Source organism: Syngnathus scovelli, chromosome 20 (genome assembly GCF_024217435.2).
Source record: "Syngnathus scovelli strain Florida chromosome 20, RoL_Ssco_1.2, whole genome shotgun sequence".
Lineage (NCBI taxonomy): Eukaryota > Metazoa > Chordata > Actinopteri > Syngnathiformes > Syngnathidae > Syngnathus > Syngnathus scovelli.
The window spans coordinates 1,600,373-1,620,487 of NC_090866.1; the positions used below are offsets into that span (position 1 = coordinate 1,600,373).

The 20,115-nt window shown below is 43.7% G+C and overlaps 1 protein-coding gene and 1 long non-coding RNA gene across 10 annotated transcripts in view; one reads left to right on the plus strand and one right to left on the minus strand.

Moving 5' to 3' along the window:
• The window catches only part of LOC125989970 (1-phosphatidylinositol 4,5-bisphosphate phosphodiesterase delta-3-A-like), an 89,802-nt gene that overhangs the window by 34,507 nt on the left and 35,180 nt on the right, over positions 1-20,115 (plus strand). For all 9 annotated transcript variants that reach the window (XR_007488758.2, XM_049756496.2, XM_049756498.2 and 6 more), the window contains 6 exons: positions 1,116-1,268; positions 16,895-17,038; positions 17,111-17,264; positions 18,198-18,314; positions 18,512-18,690; positions 19,344-19,479. Coding sequence is in view for 8 of the 9 variants with exons in the window: in XM_049756496.2 (XP_049612453.1) it covers positions 1,116-1,268; positions 16,895-17,038; positions 17,111-17,264; positions 18,198-18,314; positions 18,512-18,690; positions 19,344-19,479 (883 nt within the window). In the remaining variant the exon portion in view is untranslated. The remainder of the gene's footprint in view (positions 1-1,115; positions 1,269-16,894; positions 17,039-17,110; positions 17,265-18,197; positions 18,315-18,511; positions 18,691-19,343; positions 19,480-20,115) is intronic.
• The window catches only part of LOC137839769 (uncharacterized), a 203,226-nt gene that overhangs the window by 16,319 nt on the left and 166,792 nt on the right, over positions 1-20,115 (minus strand). The window lies entirely within an intron of this gene.

Consider the following 20,115-nt stretch of genomic DNA (forward strand, 5'->3'; position numbering starts at 1 on the left):
ATAAAAGGCTTGCAATATTTCAGTTGATTTGTAATGGATCCAGAATGTATGACATTTTTGGTTTTTCAATTGCATTATAGAAAATAAAGAACTTTATCACAATATTCCAATTCTTTGAGACAGTCCTGTATACTGTCAAATCATTTTGCCGGACCCTGTATGTGTATATACATATACGGCAGCACGGTGGGCACTGGTGAGCGCCCGCCTCACAGTTAGGAGGGTGTCAGACTGGGTTCAAGGCAAAGGACTCGGATGCAGAATGTTACTAAAAAGGATTTATTCCAACTGGTGGGAGACAGGAAACAACAACTCAAAGCGCCTCTTACCGAGGGAAACCAAAGGGCAAAAATGACTAACAAAAGGCGTCACACTCAGGCGAGACAAAAAAGGGAGTACATCTACTGGTTCTCTTAGCTCAAGGAATCGCTGGTGGTCGGGACGGGGCAAGACGCACTGGCACAAGACAAAGGGAAGACGGACTAAATACACACAAAAGGGCGGGGACACAGGTGCAGACAATTAGGCCAAATGACACAGGTGCACACAATCGGGATCAGGGAATACAAGACAACAGAAGCACAGAGGAAGGAGCCACGAACTGAAACAAGAGAGTTGACAAAATAAAACAGGAAGTGAAACTATGATACAAGACAAGACAACAACAACCCGAAAAATAAGCATGACAGCATGACAGAGGGTTTGGGTTCAATTCCACCTCCAGCTTTCCCTGTGTGGAGTTTGCATGTTCTCCCTGTGCCCGCGTGGCTTTTCTCCGGGCACTCCGGTTTCCTCCCACATTCCAAAAACATGCATGGTAGGCTGATAGAGTACTCCAAATTGTGAGTGCAAGTGTGGATGGTTGTTCGTCTCTTTGTGCCCTGGCTGGCAACCAGTTCAGATGTCCCCTGTTTACTGCCCGATGACTGCTGGGATAGGTACCAGGACGCCCACGACCCCCGTGAGGACAAGCAGTCATCGGGCAGTAGGTGGGGGACACCCTGAACCGGTTGCCAGCCAGGGTACAGTGTAAAGACTTTTGAATTGCATTTTCTACAACTTATTTTTATGTTTCTTCTGATCTTTGATTTTCCACTATACATATCATGATTTAGGCATCGGCATACCCTCTCATCCTTTCCTTGGAGAACCACTGCTCCGTGGAGCAACAGTCAGTGATGGCTCGACACCTGCAGAGCATCCTTGGAGACAAACTGCTTACCAAGCCCATCGATGGCCTCGATTCCAACAACCTGCCTTCACCGGAAGTATGTTATGTAGCTGAAAAAAGGCCAAGTTGAAAATCCAATGCTATACATTAAATGTAGTATAAAGCTGTATGAATTCAAAGCTAAATCAGGTGTCAGCAAGCCATTTTGACCGTCTTTCAGGGCAAAAAAAAAAACCCACTGGTAGCCACAAAACCTTTTTGATATCATAGGTGCAGATAACACTGAATAAAAATAATGTTTAAAAATAATAGAATGTCCAATTACCAATAAATCCTCCTCCTTTTCTTCTTCTTTTCCTTTCGGCTTTTTCCCTCAGGGGTCGCCACAGCGAACCATCTCACCCTATCCTGTGAATCCTTTTCTTTCACCCCAACTAACTTCATGTCCTCTTTCACTTCATCCATAAATCTCCTCTTTGGTCTTCCTCTTGACCTCCTGCCTGGTGTTTCCATCCTCAGCATCCTTTTACCAATATATTCACTATCCCTCCTCTGTACATGTCCGAACCATCTCAGTTTGACCTTTCTGGCTTTATCGCTGAAACACCTCATGTGCTGTCCCTCTGATGCACTTGTTCCTGATCCCATCCAACCGCGTCACTGCCAAAGCCTCCAGCTCTGCCTTCTGTCTTTTCCTCAGTGCCACATATCCTGTACCACTCTCTCATACTTCTCTGCCACTCCAGACTTCCTCATAAAATAACACAGTTCCTCTCTGGGCACACTGTCATATGGTTTCTCCAGATCTACAAAGACACAATACAGCTCTTTTTGACCCTCTCTGTACTTCTCCATCAGTATCCTCCTCCTTTTATTTATAAAATTAAGGCCAATCTCAAATTATCCACCTGCAGACATTCAAAAATGCTCTAATTTTATCACTAGTGGATTGGACAATCAGCTGTCCAATTGACTTAAAAACTATTTCACTTGATAAAATATATGCAGTATTTGACCAATTGACTTAAAAACTATTTTACATGATGTAAAATATATGCAGTATAAGGGGTCTTATTTACGACAGTCTCGAGTTATGTTGTTTCGTGTTTACGGCACGTCTCATATATTTAAAGCCTTTTTTTGACCTAAGCAGTTTTGCGTCGTAAGCGTTGTAAAGGTGTCGTAAGATTCGTAAGGCACGCGGGAACTAGTTGGTGCGCGCGGCGGAAGAATACACCACAAGAGAGGCTGTAGACCGAGGAAGAAAGAGTTACCCACTCACATGATATACGCCAGGCATGTCCAAAGTCCAGCCCGTGGGCCAAATCCGGCCCCTGGTCAGACTTCATACAGCCCGCAGCTACGGTCTTATAATGTATTATTTATGGCTCGCCTGCACTGTCAAAAAAAAAGAAAAAATCATGAAACTTGAAACTGTAATTTCTCCTATTACCAAAAGGTGGCAGCACCACCCCTCTTCCCTCATTTCTGCCATGGCTACTGCAAAGAAAACGAGGAAAGTTGACATTGAGGGTCGTCGCTTTCACGAGAAATGGGAATTACAATACTTTTTTACTGAAAATCAAGGCAATTGTGTTTCTCTAATTTGTATAGAGACAGTTGTCTTGTTTAAGGACTTCAACCTAAAGAGACACCATAGTTTAATACCGTATTGGCCCGAATATAAGACGACCCTGATTATAAGACGACACCCTCTTTTTCAAGACTCAAGTTTGAAAAAAGACTTTTTGAACACCAAATTAAATTTCTATACAGAAAATGATTACATCTGAAACAAATGATTATAACAATATATTCGAGAGAAAAAGCATATTATTTTGCCTCATTCAAATCATGCAAAAACTGTCTATCACATCTTAATATCTGAACATTTAAATATGTAAACTAAAGTGCAATCACATTTGTACATTTTTGAAATGTAAATAAACATTTGCTGTGATAAAACAACAAAATTGCAATAACTGCATTAACCATCAAAGTGAAGTTAACTGTAACTGTAGTCTTGAAACAAATCTGAATAAGGAAAAACATTGCAATAAAATAATGCAAACTGCTACCGCTATTGTTAGGGCTATTGTTAGGGAGCCTGAGGACTGTATAGGGGGTTGGCTCTGATGGTTATGCTCTTTTCACCCCCGGGTGTCGGTCAGAACACAGGAGGGAAGATGTGGTTCAGTTTTGATTGCTTTACTGAATTATTGGCAAAAAAGTAACAGGCACTGTGGCTCATAGGGGCATACAGGCAAACTGGCAAAAAGGTATAGGCCATGTCACGTTCCTGCGTCACCTGACTTCCAGCCAAGCCCCAATCAAGTAATTGCCAGCACCTGCTACAGCCCGTTAGGTCCCTTTACCTAAACTCTGTGTATTCTGCCAGTGGTTGTCAGTTCGTCTGCTTACCCTGCTCATGACACCACTGCTTTTTGTGCCCTGAACGATCTCTGTTGCCAACTGCTTCCGTAAACTGACCGACCACGCTTTGATCGCTGCCTGCCCCGACTACTTGCTCGTCCCTTGACCACACTTCTGATCGCCGCCTGCCTCAACCACCTGCCTGCCTCCGACTACGACTATGCACTGAGCTCTGCTGCTCAGCCACGCTAGCCAGATCGCAAGTCCAGCGTTCCACTTCCCCTTTCCCCCTTTTCAATAAAGGATCGTGCTGCATTTGGTCGCCCTGTCTCTGTTTCGTGACAGAATGAACTGACCATTATGCGACCAGCGCACGGACCCTCAGCCCTGGACCGCCTGGACCGCCTGTCCCACGCGGAGTGGGACATTAGCAAGATCGCGGAGGAGATGGCGACATTAATGAAGATCGTCCGGCAGCAGCAACAGCAGCTCCTGCAGCACCATCAGCTCCACCAAGAGATTGTAGAAGCTCTCAAGGCCCTTAAAGAATTGGCTCCTCTGGCTGCTTCGCAATCTGCACGAGTACTGTCCACGACTATTCCACTCAGCCCCACCGATCAGCCCACCGTTACGTCCATGCTCCGTCCTGCCCCGGAGCCCAGGCAGCTCGTGGATGTCCTGGAGCCCAGACTCAGCAACTTTGAGAGGTTCGGCGGTGATCCCAAGTACGTCCGGGACTTTTTGACAAACTGCCGCGTCTTGTTTGACCTCCAGTCTGTCACGTTCGCCACGGAACCAGCCAAGGTCGGTTTTGTACTCACTCACCTTACAGGCCTTACGCCTTCATAGCTGAAATCCTGCGCGTGTTCGACTTGGGCTCAGCCTCGGAAGACGCCTCCGAGGAACTCATCATGCTGCACCAAGGCAGCAGATCCGTCGCCCAGTACTCCATCAAGATCCAGACGGTGGCGCGTCGGAGCGACTGGAACACCCCGGCTCTCGTCGGCACCTTCCGACGGATTATATCAAGGATGAGATGGTGTCCTACGAGTGCCTTCAGATCCTTGAAGATGCCATGGCCTGGCAGCACGGGTAGATCGGTAGATCCAGACAAGATGACGCGAGAAGAGGAAGGCGACTCCGCAACCCCCCCCCCCCCCCCCCCCCCCCCCCGTTGCCGTGACACCAGCCCGACACCTGGGGTGTCATGGAAAGCACCTGTTACCCCGTCTGATTTGTCGTCTGCCAGGGACCCCGTCCAAGTAAGCCAGCTACTACTCCTCCCACCCAACGCAGCTGGCCGGAACCGATGGAGATAGGACGCACCTCTCTCTCGGCAAAGGAGCGTAGTAGACACCTCAGAGATAGGCTGTGCCTATATTGCGGGGGTGAGGGTCACTAGGTGGCCTCTTGCCAGAAGAGTGCCAAGAGCACCTGCCGAGCAGGGATCCGTTTAGGAACAGTTTGCTTGCCCCCTACCACCTGTCGCAAGTCCCTGCCCCAGACCCGCTCTTCAACTCCAGCCCGTGCCCTTGCCTCTCAGCCCTCCGCTTCTTCAATCCGTAGGCAGCAGCCGCGGGCCCGGTTTCGTCGTCAGCCGCAGCCTGCGGCTCAGTCTCCTCCTCGGCTGCCATTGCAACGTCCGCAGCCTGGTTCTACTCGACGGGCAAGGCGTTGCAATCTGACTGGGATCCTGCTCGAAGTCGTCCAGAAGAGAAACATTTGGTTCCCGTGCCGGCCCCTAGGTCGGCATCTCCTGATGCCACAGCTGAGGAGGAGGAATGGGTGGTGGTGCCACCTGATGACGGTGCTTGGTTGACATGTTCGTCTGACTCAGACTTATTGGACTGTTATTAACGTGCGTCTGGGGTTCCCCCCACTCCCGCCCGTTCTCCTGCTCTGGCTCAGGGTTCTGTCTTTGGGACGTCGGGAGCCGTCCTTTGGGGGGGCTTCTGTCACGTTCCTGCATCACCTGACTTCCACCCAAGCCCCAATGAAGTAATTGCCAGCACCTGCTACAGCTCGTTAGGTCCCCCTACTTAAACTCTGTGTATTTTGCCAGTGGTTGTCAGTTTGTCTGCTTACCCTGCCCGTGACACCACTGCTTTTTGTGCCCTGAACGCTCTCTGTTGCCAACTGCTTCCGTAAACTGACCAACCACACTTTGATCGCCGCCTGCCCCGACGACTTGCTCGTCCCTTGACCACGCTTCTGATCGCCGCCTGCCTCGACCACCTGCCTGCCTCTGACTACGACTATGCGCTGAGCTCTGCTACTCAGCCACGCCAGCCAGATCGCAACTCCAGCGTTTCACTTCCCCTTTCCCCCTTTTCAATTAAGGATCGTGCTGCATTTGGTTGCCCTGTCTGTTTCGTGACAGGCCAGGGGTCGGCAACCCAAAATGTTCAAAGAGCCATATTGACACCCCCACCCCCACCCCCCACCCCCCAAAAAAATAAATAAATAAAACATACCTGTCTGGAGCCGCAAAAATCTAAAATATTTTTATTTATATATGTATATATAGTATATATAAATCTGCTTACTTCTCATCTCTCATTAATAACACCAACCGGAACCCCCGCATACTGTTCTCCACTGTCAACAAATTGCTCCAGCCACCGGCCACCAAGCCACCCTCCTCACCCGCCCTCTGTAACTCCTTCCTTGTCAACTTTAACAACAAAATCGCCCAAATCAACAGTTCTCTGACCGACACCATAAATAACTCCTCTTCCCCCACCTCCCCTGCTCTCCTGCCCCCCCCCTTCCTGACCTCCCGCCCTTCCCCTCTCTCACTGCCTTCTCCCTTGTCGACTCCTCCACCATCCTAGACATCATCACCGCATCCAAGACAACCACCTGATCTCTCGACCCCCTTCCAACGACCTTAACTAAGGCCTGCCTCCCTGTCCTCCTCCCTCACCTCACCACCCTTTTTAATCAGTCTCTATCCCTTGGCCACTTTCCCACTGTCTATAAGCTTGCAGCCATCACCCCCGTCCTCAAAAAGCCCACCTTGGACCCAATCAACCTCTCCAACTACCGTCCCATCTCCAACCTTTCATTCCTTTCCAAAACCCTTGAACGCATTGTCTCCGCCCAACTCCACACCCATCTCCAGTCCAACAACTTCTATGAACCCTTCCAGTCCGGATTCCGCCCACTTCACAGCACCGAAACAGCTCTTGTTAAAGTTACCAACGATCTCCTCATTTCTGCAGACTCTGGTGCCCTCACCATCCGACTACTACTCGATCTTAGTGCAGCCTTTGACACTGTGAACCATTCCATCCTCCTTCAAAGGCTGCACCAACTAGGTGTTGAGGGCACTGCACTCGACTGGCTCACCTCTTATCTCGCCAACAGAAACCAGTTCATCTCTCTCTCTGGCCACACATGCATCCTCTCCCCAGTTACACAGGGGGTCCCTCAAGGCTCAGTTCTTGGCCCCCTCCTATTCATCTGTTACCTCTTTCCCCTTGGTAATGCCATCTGCAAACTCAATCTGGACTTCCACTGCGACGCTGATGACACCCAGATCTATATACGCACCACACCAACCCAAAACCCTCACCTCACCCACTTTGAAACCTGCATCTCTACAATAAAAACATGGCTGACCCACAACTTTCTCAAACTCAACAGTAACAAAACAGAGCTCCTCCTCATAGGCACTAAAGTCAAAGTCAAAGTCTGCTTTATTGTCTATTTCTTCACATGCCAAGACACACAAAGAGATCACGTTCCCACTATCCCCCTTCCTTAATAAAACTGGATCCATCACACTCGCTATTGACTCCTCAAACACTCACTCCCTCCCATCTGGCACGCAACCTTGGCGTTATTTTTGACCCTACACTGTCCTTCCACCCTCATGTTAGCTTAGTTGTTACACAGACACAAATACAGCACGTAAGTCAACACTCAACTTCTGACGTCACACAACACTAGTAGACGGCACACATTACATAACTAACTGCGCGTAACGGTTCCGCTATACTAAATAACCATGAATGAAATACTCTCGGCAACACACCAAACATAAGCCATCGAGACAACAAAATACATTTGCTGGCGACTGTTAGTCGCCGTGCTGCTGCGTAACGGCTACTCGTACGATGTGAGGCAAACTTAAAGGAGCGCGCCGGAGCTGTCAATCAAACGGCGAGCACACGAAGTAAACCGCGATCGGACAAACGGCACAAAAGTGGACAGTAGTTGTTAGAGATTTGCTCACTCCAACTTATTTTGCAAGAACCACAAGAGACAAGGCAAGTTCTTTTAGACACCTGCAGGTGGAGAGTCCATTCGTCGCTGTCTGAACAGCGATTATCGAATGAAGTCTGAAAGGTCTCCTTCCTGCAAGGGCATATTTATTAGGAGGAACAGAGTGGGGGTATGAGTGGGCTGAATAGAAAGCCCTTGTCCTCTAGTCTAAACATCTCAGGGGATGTTTTACGATCTTGTGATAAGGAGGACAAGGTAAGGTATTTATTGCCTGTTGCATTCCAACATAATCCTATGATAAAGATAACCTGGAAAACCCTAACATCTCCCTCCTGTTTTATCATATGATTATGCTACCCCAAACAACAAAGACAAGTAAGAAAAAAACACATATATATGTATAATGAAGAAAGAAGAATAGGAAAAATAAAAACAACAAACAATGATAGCAACACTTTCCAGTGAAGATGAGGCATTACCTTAATACCCCAGATCAAACTTATTGTGTAAGCGAAAAACCTGCTGGCCAGATGTTATTAGCAGGAAAATTCTTACACGGTCCCTTTGCCTTAAGGCGACCAGAATGCTATCAATAAAAAACAAAAACACAGAAACAGTACATCATTGTATCCATCACTTGTGAAGCATTTTCGGTGGTCAAATCATCAAGTTTCTGTAAAACATGCTCAACAGAACAGCATCTACGCAATCCACGTCTCATTATCATTATCACATCTGTCACGTCTAAGAAGTTGTATATGTGCCCGTGTTTTCGTCAGCTGATGATGTTCTAGTCTGTAGGTGAGGTCTGTCACACACACCGGCGCACACACTCGTGTCCAGTTGGCAGGCAGCATCGGACAACTCTTGTGACCACAAAACCATGATCCGTACTGAACAGGCACGTGCACTCATAGGATGCAGGTGAGGCAGTGCCTCTGAACTTCTGAATGAAGTAGGTCCCGTCCGATGGTGCAGCCATGTTGGTAGTAGTGCCCTTACACCTTGAAAATGGCTCTCTCATCCTGGCACACAGCGGTGATGTCCAAAGCTCCCATCCAGTTTCCTCCTGGAGAGCAGTCGTCGTTAATGCATTTGTGGGTCCTGCAACCTTGGGTGCAACATGTGTAGTCAGCAAGACTTGGAATGCTCCCTCCCGTCGTGGCTGGCCCAGTTCCTTCCTTTGATGACCTCGATGTAGACCCAGTCTCCTGGATTGATGGGGTTGTCGACCTGTGAGGAGGAAAGATCAAGCGGCAGTAAATTTGTCTTTGACACAGTTTGAGCGTCCTGATCATATAATCTGCCAAGGACTGCTCTTCATCTGTTGTTTGCAACTCTCGTAGTCAATTGTAGTGCCCATTTAACTGGCAAATAGGAATGTTTGCGGGAAGAGTTTGGACACTTCCTAATGATTCCCTTTAACCAAAAACTATTTATGACAGGGGCGTTCCCATTTATTGCCTCCTGGTTTAAAAGAGATTGTCTTATCCATGCCTTCTTTCTCCTCACACGCTCGCATCCACACAGGGTGTGAACACACACACACACGCACACGCACCCACGCAGACAAAGAGATTCTAATCCATCTCTCATGTAGCTTCTCTTGATAGAATCTCCTATCGGTAACTGTATAGCAGACGTTTTAGCATATAATCCCATACTCTGCTCTCTCACTTCTACTTTTTCATGTCGGTGCAGTCGTAGGTGGCCCCTATTGCAGTCATTGTCTTGTTAACTGTCGCCGTGTGGCTCCTATGCATGATTGTGTGAATGTCAAAAATTGAACGTACCTAACTTTCTGACCATCCAACCTCCACTGTGGTGCAAAAAAACTTACTATTGTATTGAGTAGGTACATTGAGCAACCTAGCTTCCTCCTGACTGCCAAATGTCCTGTTCTAAAATTTATATAACTCGACCTCTACGTCTTAAGCTTGATGAGCCAAAATATAAGATCTTGCTCTTGTTTCCTACCGTTTTAGCCTATTTGTTTTATCCAAATCCGTTCAATCTCTGATTATAATCTGTACCCCTACGTATTTTTCAAATTTTTAATTATTTATTTATCAAATCTCCTCAGTTCTGTCAAACTCAGTGCACAATGAACCTCCCTTCCACTTTGAACCAAGCTTCACCAAATTTGGGAACGCCGTAGCAAGGAGTGCGATTTGGTTGTCAGACACTCCAAGTCCATATCTTTTTGCCGCACTTCACCCTATCAAGTTGGTGTTCTTTTGTTGTTGCTTCAGAGCGACCCCATCCATCACTCTTGAATGAGTCCATTGTTCAAATGAGTCAATTTTCATCATTGTGAGTTCCTCCGCTTTTCACTGTCTTTTCTCGTCCCCGAGGATGTTGTATTTCCTCTGGAGTGTACTTGTCCTCCTCCAAGCACAACAGCAGTCTTTTCTTGTCCTTCGCCAAAGGTCAAAGGTGCTTCAGAGCCAGGCACCATTTTGTGGTTGTTCACGGCTGCAGGCGAAGACTCGGCTTGGGTTTCAGGGGCCCTGACACTGAGAATGACAGGCTGGTTTGAACACTTGTAAGACTATCTCCAAATGTAGCTGCTTCCATCAATTTGCTGGTAATGTTTGTTTATCAAACTTCAAATTCTTCTAATAACAGCGGTCTCGTTTTTATATCGTAAATCCTGCAACTCATCCTATTTTTGAGCTACATTTTATCTATAGTTCCAATTTAATCAGACAGTATGTTGTCTTCTGTATCATTATTGAAGATCAACTCATCGAGGTCTGCTTTCCACATCAAGCCCTGATCTGTATGTCTTGACCTCTCACATGTTATTGTCATGCTTGCTCAAAAATGTGATTTAGAGTATGGTGCTGTGAATTCTCAATCTCCCCAATGAAATTGGATCCCACCTCGTAGTTCTTATCTTTCTCATGTTCCTGTTAGCCTGCAATTGTCCAAATCAAAAATGTTTTCTTTTAACTGTCTTTCTTTTGAACCTCTAAATCTCTCGTGTTGCTAAACTATCTACACCAGAACAAAAAATTTACCACAATATAACACCAAATGTATTCGAAAATTCATTGTCATAAAGTGTTGTATTATTACTATCTTCCACTATCTGTCCTACTCACTCCCCCGCTTTTTGAGGCCTGGCAACGCCCATGCCTCACACCTCGACAAACTTTTTGGGAGAATGCGTTCTTTACTACATACGATTCCATCATCATTTAATTTGACTTTCTGTCCAAAACGCTTCTCAATTTCTCAGTTCACACATCTTCTACATGTGTTACTGGTTCTCCAGTTTTTTTTTTTTTTTTTTTTCTAGTTAATTATCAATCCAAAAGCTACGTGTTTCTTTCTAACATACAACCTGCTCAAAATCATTCTTTCATCAAAGTCGCTCTACTAATTTTCCATAGTAGTCGCCAACAACTTCAACCATTCAACCTGTAATTTCTTTTCATTCAGGCTATCATTCATCAATGTTCATTTGCATCTCACACGCAGTCTCCAAAAAGGAGTCTTTCTATCACATTGGTCCCAATTCATCCAAGCTCACCACACAACATTCATATATCATTTCCAACTCAGGTTTCCTGGTAGAACAATCCACCAATTCAAAAAAAACTTAACTAAAACAAACAACTGGCAAATTAATCTGAATTTTTTCTTTGTTTTTAAATTTGAAGAACTCAATCTCTCAGATTTAGCTTGCATTTAGAATTTTGCATAATCTTATAACACAACCAATCAATTATTCCTATTAAATGTAGCATTGCAAAATCTTAAATTCACAATTTAGCTTCTTCCAATTCCTGAAAGCATGTTCTGTTATTTTTTTTCTTCGAATTTCTCATGTGGGCTCGACACTTTACATGCACTAGTGTGGATTAGTTTCTGCTTGCAAACAGATTTCTCTCTTTTTCCTCTCATTTTTATCTTTCAAAATCATTTCTGTTCTGCTATGCAAATTGGATAGACCACAGTCTAGCAAATTTTTTTTTATACTAAAACTTTAGCCAATGTTCATCATTTTAACATATACGCACACACATGCACAGCTCTCGCATGCAAAAGGTAGTTCCCAGCAACAATGATTCGTCACAGGCTGGCCATTTCCTGTGGTCGATCATGAGCTGGTCCCTCCCATGCACACGAGGACAGCACATTCTAATTTTATTTATTTATCTTCTAGAAGCAAGTTGCATTTATTTACCACTTGATTTGCGTATTTTAACTTTAGTGTAACACAATTTGAGCTCTAGTCATTTGTAATTTGGGCATACAAACAGCATTGTCATACTTCTTGGATGGACAGGATTTCTAATAATCTAAAAAAAATTCTAATAATCTGACAATGACATGTTTTGCTGTCATATGGGCATCTATTCTTTCTTTCTCTGTATGAGCATAAGCGTTCAAAGAGGAGGAAGCTTGTCATGCTAAAAATTTTGCTTTTCTTCTGCTACTTCCTCCACCCTTTGATTGATATTGTTTTGCAAAACGACACTCTCGTGCGAAGTGTCCTCGTCTCCCACAGTTCCAACAGTTGTCAGAATCTCGTGGGGGTTTTTGAATTATATGGCGGCCTGCGACCTTGTTGGCCTCTACCTCTCCCTCTAACCTGCTGGGACCCTTGGAAGAAGACTGTTGTATCTTCATCTAGTTCATCATCATCATTATCTAGATGAAATACATCAGAACTTTTGCCTTTTTTGATCACTTTTTCAGCATGTCTGGCCCATTGCATAGTTGTTGTCACACTTGCAACATCCACTTCCACCAAATGTTTCCTCACCCAGTTGCCTATTTCAGGGCGGAAATTAGTGAGGAGCGCATTTTTAAGCTGTTGTTGATAAGCACTCTCAGCTGTATCATTGAATGGGATGCCACTATGCACCCTGAATTCTTTTTCAAATCTCAATTGAATGGCGGCCTCATCACTTTTCAACTTTCTATCTTTTGTCTTTTGGATTTGTTCTCTTCTTTCTTGTGAAGCTTTCAACCACACTCTAGCACTTCTACCACTTCTCCCACATTTCAAATTTCCTTGTACTCCATACATTTTCTTCCACTTCAGCATGTATTGCATACAATTAAGAAATCTACTTGCCATGAACTTCTCGTTTTAAAGAAGAGCAGAGCAAGAGATTTACCGTTCTTATTTCCCATCTTAATTTTAGTAGCTTAAGGTTTTACAATTTTTTTCAATTTTTTTTTCTTTGAGGATCCTCAATGCAGGTTTAAATTGACCTTCCAACAGATTACTAGCCTGTTTTATTGCCATGGATCAACGCTAGAACTGCTTTTTAGTCAATTTATCCTACCCGTCACACACTCAATCACACAAACTCCAGCGCTTTTTTAGGCCTCATGGCTCGGACAAACCAAAGCCGTATCTCATAGCTCGGACAAACCAAAGCCGTATCTCATAGCTCGGACAAACCAAAGCCGTATCTCATAGCTCGGACAAACCAAAGCCGTATCTCATAGCTCGGACAAACCAAAGCCGTATCTCATAGCTCGGACAAACCAAAGCCGTATCTCATAGCTCGGACAAACCAAAGCCGTATCTTTAGCGCTTTAACTTACTTGTCCCCTGGTTCGTTGCACCGCCGGATCCCGTCAATCCACCTCTGTCAGACGAAGGCAGACCTAAGATGCTGGCCCAGCGAAGAATTCCCTTCCCAGGACTTTCTTTTCCAGGTCCTCCTAATGGACGCTGGCTTGTCGACAATGCAGCACGTCCTCCTTCGCCGGTCAGATGGTGGGTATGAGGATCCCGGGTTTCGGCACCAAAATGTTAGAGATTTGCTCACTCCAACTTATTTTGCAAGAACCACAAGAGACAAGGCAAGTTCTTTTAGACACCTGCAGGTGGAGAGTCCATTCGTCGCTGTCTGAACAGCGATTATCGAATGAAGTCTGAAAGGTCTCCTTCCTGCAAGGGCATATTTATTAGGAGGAACAGAGTGGGGGTATGAGTGGGCTGAATAGAAAGCCCTTGTCCTCTAGTCTAAACATCTCAGGGGATGTTTTACGATCTTGTGATAAGGAGGACAAGGTAAGGTATTTATTGCCTGTTGCATTCCAACATAATCCTATGATAAAGATAACCTGGAAAACCCTAACAGTAGTAAGTAAATGAAATGTATATACTCACTTTGTGTGAAAGACACACACGATCACAGCAACATACTCAGTCGATACCAGCAACATTTAACGTACCGCTGCGCACAAGTGAATGTCTAGACCCCGAATGTAAGACGACCCCCACTTTTTCAGTCTTATTTCAATGCAAAAAACATCGTCTTATATTCGGGCCAATACGGTATATTAGACTAAACATGCTAACACATAGTCAAGCTAACAGGGAGTGACCGTGCTGATAAAGTGAAGCAGCTCCAAGCTGAAATGGCATCACAACAGCGATTCTTCACGTGGGGCTGTGAATCAAAAGTAAATCAAAAGTAAATATTACTTAATATTAAATAGTTCGAAGTGGCCATGGTATACTGTTGATGTTATGAACTTGTAAACGTGACACAAACTATTACTTTCTGAAAGATATTGTAAATGACAAGAGCAAAATTCACTTGTTTTAAGTTTTAATAATAACAGACAACTTTGCATTACTTATAACTCCTGTTTAAAATGTTCATGAGGCAAAAAATATTCTAAACTCATGTAAATTTAAGGTATTTCATACAGTTTGTTCAATCTTATCTGACTCTTCAGATATGAATGAAAGACAGAATTTGTGTTTTTAGAGTTGTTCACATCTACCTGAGTGGCTTATATTTGGTTATTTTGTCATTGAAAAAATAAAGACAATTGGGACAATGAAATTTGTTTTATAACAGTGTGTATTTGTAGTCCAAAAATGTCCCAAAAAAACTATTGGCCCCTGGGCCCCTTCACTTTATCAAATCTGACCCTCCTTGCAAAAGGTTTGGACACCCCTGGTATACGCCATTTTGAACTGTTGCGTCCTCTCTCTCTCTCTCTCTCTCTCTCTCTCTCTCTCTCTCTCTCTCTCTCTCTCTCTCTCTAAGAACTAACTTACTCCACATCTTTTATTTCCTTACTCAACAACAGACATCTAAATCAACGCACAACACTATCTCTCTCTGTCTCGCTCTCTCTCTGTTTCTCTCTCACTCTCTCTCTCGTTCTCTCTCTCTCTCTCTCTCTCTCTCTCTCTCTCTCTCTCTCTCTCTCTCTCTCTCTCTCTCTCACTTTCTCGCATGTTATCTTTTTTTGTGAACTTTTTGCCTACTTACTGTACTGTTTCATTTTATAACTGTGAACGGAGGACCCCCTTTATTTGCAAATGATTAGCCAATTAAATGTTTAGGCAATAAAAATTTTCATTTTACGCGTTTAATATGGTTTTGACCCTGAACGTTAGCGTAACTTTCATTTATTCTGCTACTCCGAGTATCCTCTTCTCTAATTTGCTGACAAGTTACAGTTAAAATTAGCCAACAATACACCTATACCGAATGAAATTCCTAGGTTTTCTTCAAGTCTGTGATTTTTCAAAAAATTTTATGAGTCCCAAGAACTTAAATAGCGCAAATAAGTATCTTTTTCACGAACAGAGCAGTGCGTGTGGTCAGTAGAATGAGGCAGTGAGCATGTTTGGAGACCCCGAAACCTCATTATTCATAATCCCCAGGCTAAAGTTTTACAGAGCATATGTGACAGAACAGCTTGCCGGTAACGTTTATGGTCAATGTTCTGTGGGGCCACTATCTACTTTCGGAAACTGGCCTGACTAGAGCAATGCAAATTTCTGAGTCACAGCTGCCAAAAAATGCCCCAAAGCACATCTTCACCCAAAAACCCAGCAGAAACAGGACGTTGTGTGTCAAAAGAAAAAAAACATGAGTGGCACATGCTCGACATTATAGTGGAAGCCTCATGTTGGCTAGAGAAATTGATGCTCGCCTTAATACAAACCTAATTCTAATGAAGCTGGGATGTTGTACAGCCGTAAATAAAACGAAAAGTGAAATGATATGCATTTTTTTTGTTGGACCTTGTACAACTAACCCTAACCCTTTTGACAGGGAAACCACAACCTGGCTCATGGTTGCCCAAAAAATGCTTAAAGGGACACAATAGCTAAGATGGTTCATGTTTCACTAACTAGCCCAGTTTATGGATTTTATAGCAGGAAAATGAAAAAAGGGTTAAGCTCATGTGTCAAATCAAGCAGACTCTGCCCAAAAAGTGGATGTCAGTCAGTCCACCGCCACTCTGTTCCAAAATACTATTAAATTATTCCAGTCTTTTGGGAGGGGGGAATTGTAGTTTTGAATTGTTTTTAATACAGTCCGATGACATAATTGCCAATGTTGGGCTTGTTTTACTGTCCCTTTAATTTTGGAGCCCGCATTGCACAAATCTCTATGCCAGTGGTTCTTAACCTGGGTTCGATCGAACCCTAGGGGTTCGGTGAGTCGGCTTCAGGGGTTCGGCAGAGCTGGTATGTCATTGACCCCCCCCCCCCCCCCCCACACACACACCCCAGCTCGCGGATGGCCGAACACACCTGAATATCGTGTAAATTCGCGATAACGCATATCTGAACTGGTCTTGCAAAGGCAACAGCAGAAGTCACACTGATTTGCTGGTATGTCACCCCCCTCCCCCCCCCCCCCCCCCATAGAGGGGTTCGGTGAATGCGCATATGAAACTGATGGGGTTCGGTACCCCCCCCCCGAAGAGGGGTTCGGTAAATGCATATATGAACCTGATGGGGTTCGGTACCTGCAAAAAGGTTAAGAACCACGGCTCTATGCTCTCCTTCAATATATAAAAATGGGGATATTTTACTATTGGTCTTATTTTAACCCTCCTCTTATGTCAAGAGTGAAATAGTCCAACTTTAAAATTAAACAACACATAATGAAAATGGTTCAATTCATGGATTTGTAATGAATTGGTTAATATGGGTGTTATAATCAAATATAAACAGAGTGTATAAGGACTTTTCCTGACACATTTCTGACACCTTTGGATAAAACACACCCCACTGAAAATTACCAGGATTATTGTTGTTCAAATTTATGGGTTGAACATATTGTTATTGTGGGTTATTTGTGGGTAAACCGTGGTGTGCACTGTGTGCAGGTTCTTAAGGGTAAAATCTTGATTAAAGGGAAGCAAGAGAGCACAGCGGAGGAATGCACATCAAGTTCATCAGAACTCAGCTCATCAGACGATGAAGTCAGCCAAGCTAGGAGCAGTATCCATCAAAGGAAAAAGATTGACAAGGTCTACACATGTCATTATTTTTGTTATGGTGAGGATATTTTGGGAGTGACCAGTTGTTTGTTGATACTCTAGCCAGCTGTGTCTCAGATGAGTCCAGAGCTGTCAGAATTGGTTGTGTACACCCGCAGTGTACACTTTAAAAGTTTTCAACATGCTGCCAAAGCCCCGCCAAGCCACATGTCCTCATTTTCTGAAAGTGAAGCCCTCAGACATGTCAAAGACTCAGGTATTGTATACACTGTTATATATTGAAAGCTACTTACTGTCACGTGTTCGTTCCTTCAGCTCTTGGCTCATTAACACCTTAAGTTAAACACCATTCCCTTGTCAGTTTGTCTGCGTTGGTACCCTTTCTTGCTTGCTGGCTGTTTACCAAACTGACTCCCATTGCCGACCTCGCCTGCCTGTTTGACTAACCCGTTTACGTCCTGCTTACATGTTTGCCCAACCGCTGCCTGTTGCGGACCAGGTGTTTACCCGACCCACTACGTACCCTGTCTGACTTCATCTCTTGCCTGTCCCCGACCACAAGCTTGCCTCGCCACTGTCTGACTTAGCGATGTACAACACCCACTTATCTGTCTGTCCTGCTGTGCTTCGCTCTGACGCTGCTTCCTTGCTGCACTCGCTCTGCCAGTGATCCAGTCTTTCACGTACCAATTTCCCTCAACATCAATAAACAGAGTTGTGATACATTTGGTCGTTCTGCTTGATCCATGATACTGACTTAAAAATGTAATAAGGAATCATTGAAATATCTTTATGAAATACTTGAAACTCGTATGGTACATTACGTAATCATCTTTTCAAATACATTTTTAACTCATTCAATTCATAGTACGAAAATGTACTGTATGTATATATATATATATATATATATATATATATATATATATAATATATATATATATATATATATATATTATGCTTGGCGTAATAAGTAGTTAGTAATTGATCTAAAGTTATACAAGCATGCTTTATTTGGATTTAAAAGTTACTGGAAAACATTTGACTGCAATGAAAAAAGGAAAAGCAAGGTTGTTTGCTGTCTACATATTTGGTATTTTATAACAGTAACATGAAATCAGTTTTGGGTGCTTTTTCTTCAGATCTGCGTATCTGACTTGACGGGCTGCATTCATTTGTTCTTACCTTCCAGGAATGTATTTTGTCCGTCACAATAGCCACCATCTGAGCAGGATCTACCCCTCAGGACAGAGACTACAGTCTTCCAACTATAACCCTCAGGAAATGTGGAATGGAGGCTGCCAACTTGGTATGAATCCTTCGCCTTTGCCTACACACTAATCAAGCATCACACTGTTGTAGTTTCTGAGGTCTTGTGTACATATTTTTGTTTCAGACGTGGGTTGCATGCACCCAAAACTAAATCCACGTCCAGTGCTTGCTTCAAAAATACGTTATGGACAGCAAAATCAAACACTGTTATGTTTTGTTGTTCTTTTTCCCCAGTGGCCCTGAATTTCCAAACTCCTGGGGAACAGATGGATCTAAATAGAGGCAAGTTCTTGCAGAATGGACAATGTGGCTACATTCTGAAGCCCCCTTTCATGTGCCAGCCATACACCACCTTTAACCCAGAAAATGTTGGTGGAGGTCCTGGGCATGCACCAGTTTTTTTCACTGTCAGGGTAAGAAAACTGACACTTATTGTAACCTACATTGTTATGTTAGAGTACAACTTGACAACCAACATAATTGAGCTATACTGATAGATAGATAGATAGATAGATAGATAGATAGATAGATAGATAGATAGATAGATAGATAGATAGATAGATAGATAGATAGATAGATAGATAGATAGATAGATAGAAGGGTGGGTGGGTGGGTGGGTGGATGGATGGATGGATGGATGGATGGATGGATGGATGGATGGATGGATGGATGGATGGATGGATGGATGGATGGATGGATGGGCAGGCAGAGGGATATGGTCTGAATGGAAACACTTTTCATATTTTTCCTCCTGAATAAAAGGCACATTTTCACAGCAACCCACATATAGTAGTTAGAAATTTCAAGTAAGATTGCTGTTACATTGTACTTGAAAGAAAGAGAGGGATTTGGTCTTAATGGAAGCACTTTTCAGATATTTCCCGATGACTAAAAAGCACATTTTCACAGCGCTTGGAAACTATTGTTGGAAACTTCAAGTTGGATTGCTGTTAGATTGCACTACTTGACTTTTACTTACCATTGCAAAAATCTTTTATTGGTAGAAAGGGTTAAACAAACACTCCCTTTTCCGACAGATTTATTCATTTATTAATTGCTATTCCAGGTTATTTCAGCACAGCAGCTACCTAAACAAGAGAGGAACAAGCCAACAGCCATTGTGGATCCCCATGTTTGGGTTGAGATACATGGTGTTCCGATTGATAATAGCAAAAAGAAAACCCATCACATCCAAAATAATGGTATGTACACAGAAAGTACCTTGATGCAATTAACAATAGGTTTATGTTCTCACATGAGCAGAATCAAATGACTTCAATTTACAGTAATACAGTTCCTACCTGGCCAATCTATGCCCCCCGCCCCACTCCTCCTCAGGAGTCAATGTAATAGGCGAGTGTAAGTGCAGAGCAGCACGGATGAGGCGGACTGTCTAGAGAAGGAAAGAACCAAATGCAGGATAATTTTTATTTTTTTTTTAAATGGAGGAAAAGATTGTCATTCCAAGAAATATAACACGTTCATATGGTGACCAGCGGCTACCTGACTGAATCACATGTTTTATTTTTAGGTTGAAACTACTTATTTTAAATCTCCATGATCCCTTGCCATAAACTGGACAACAGCACATCCCATAGTGGGCCTAAACATTGATCCGTTTACAAAATTTGTTATTGTTTTAGTCCAATTTCAAATCCATCCACTGTGCCATATTATTATCTAGTTAGGGTGAAACTAACAGGAGTGAAAGGAACAAGACGACGACCATAGCGCTAGTATTTTGACTTCATTAATTAACTGATTTCTTCTGTAATTTTGATGTGGATTGATTTGTTACCACCTCAGTGGCCTGGTAGTAGAGTGTCCGCCCTGAGACT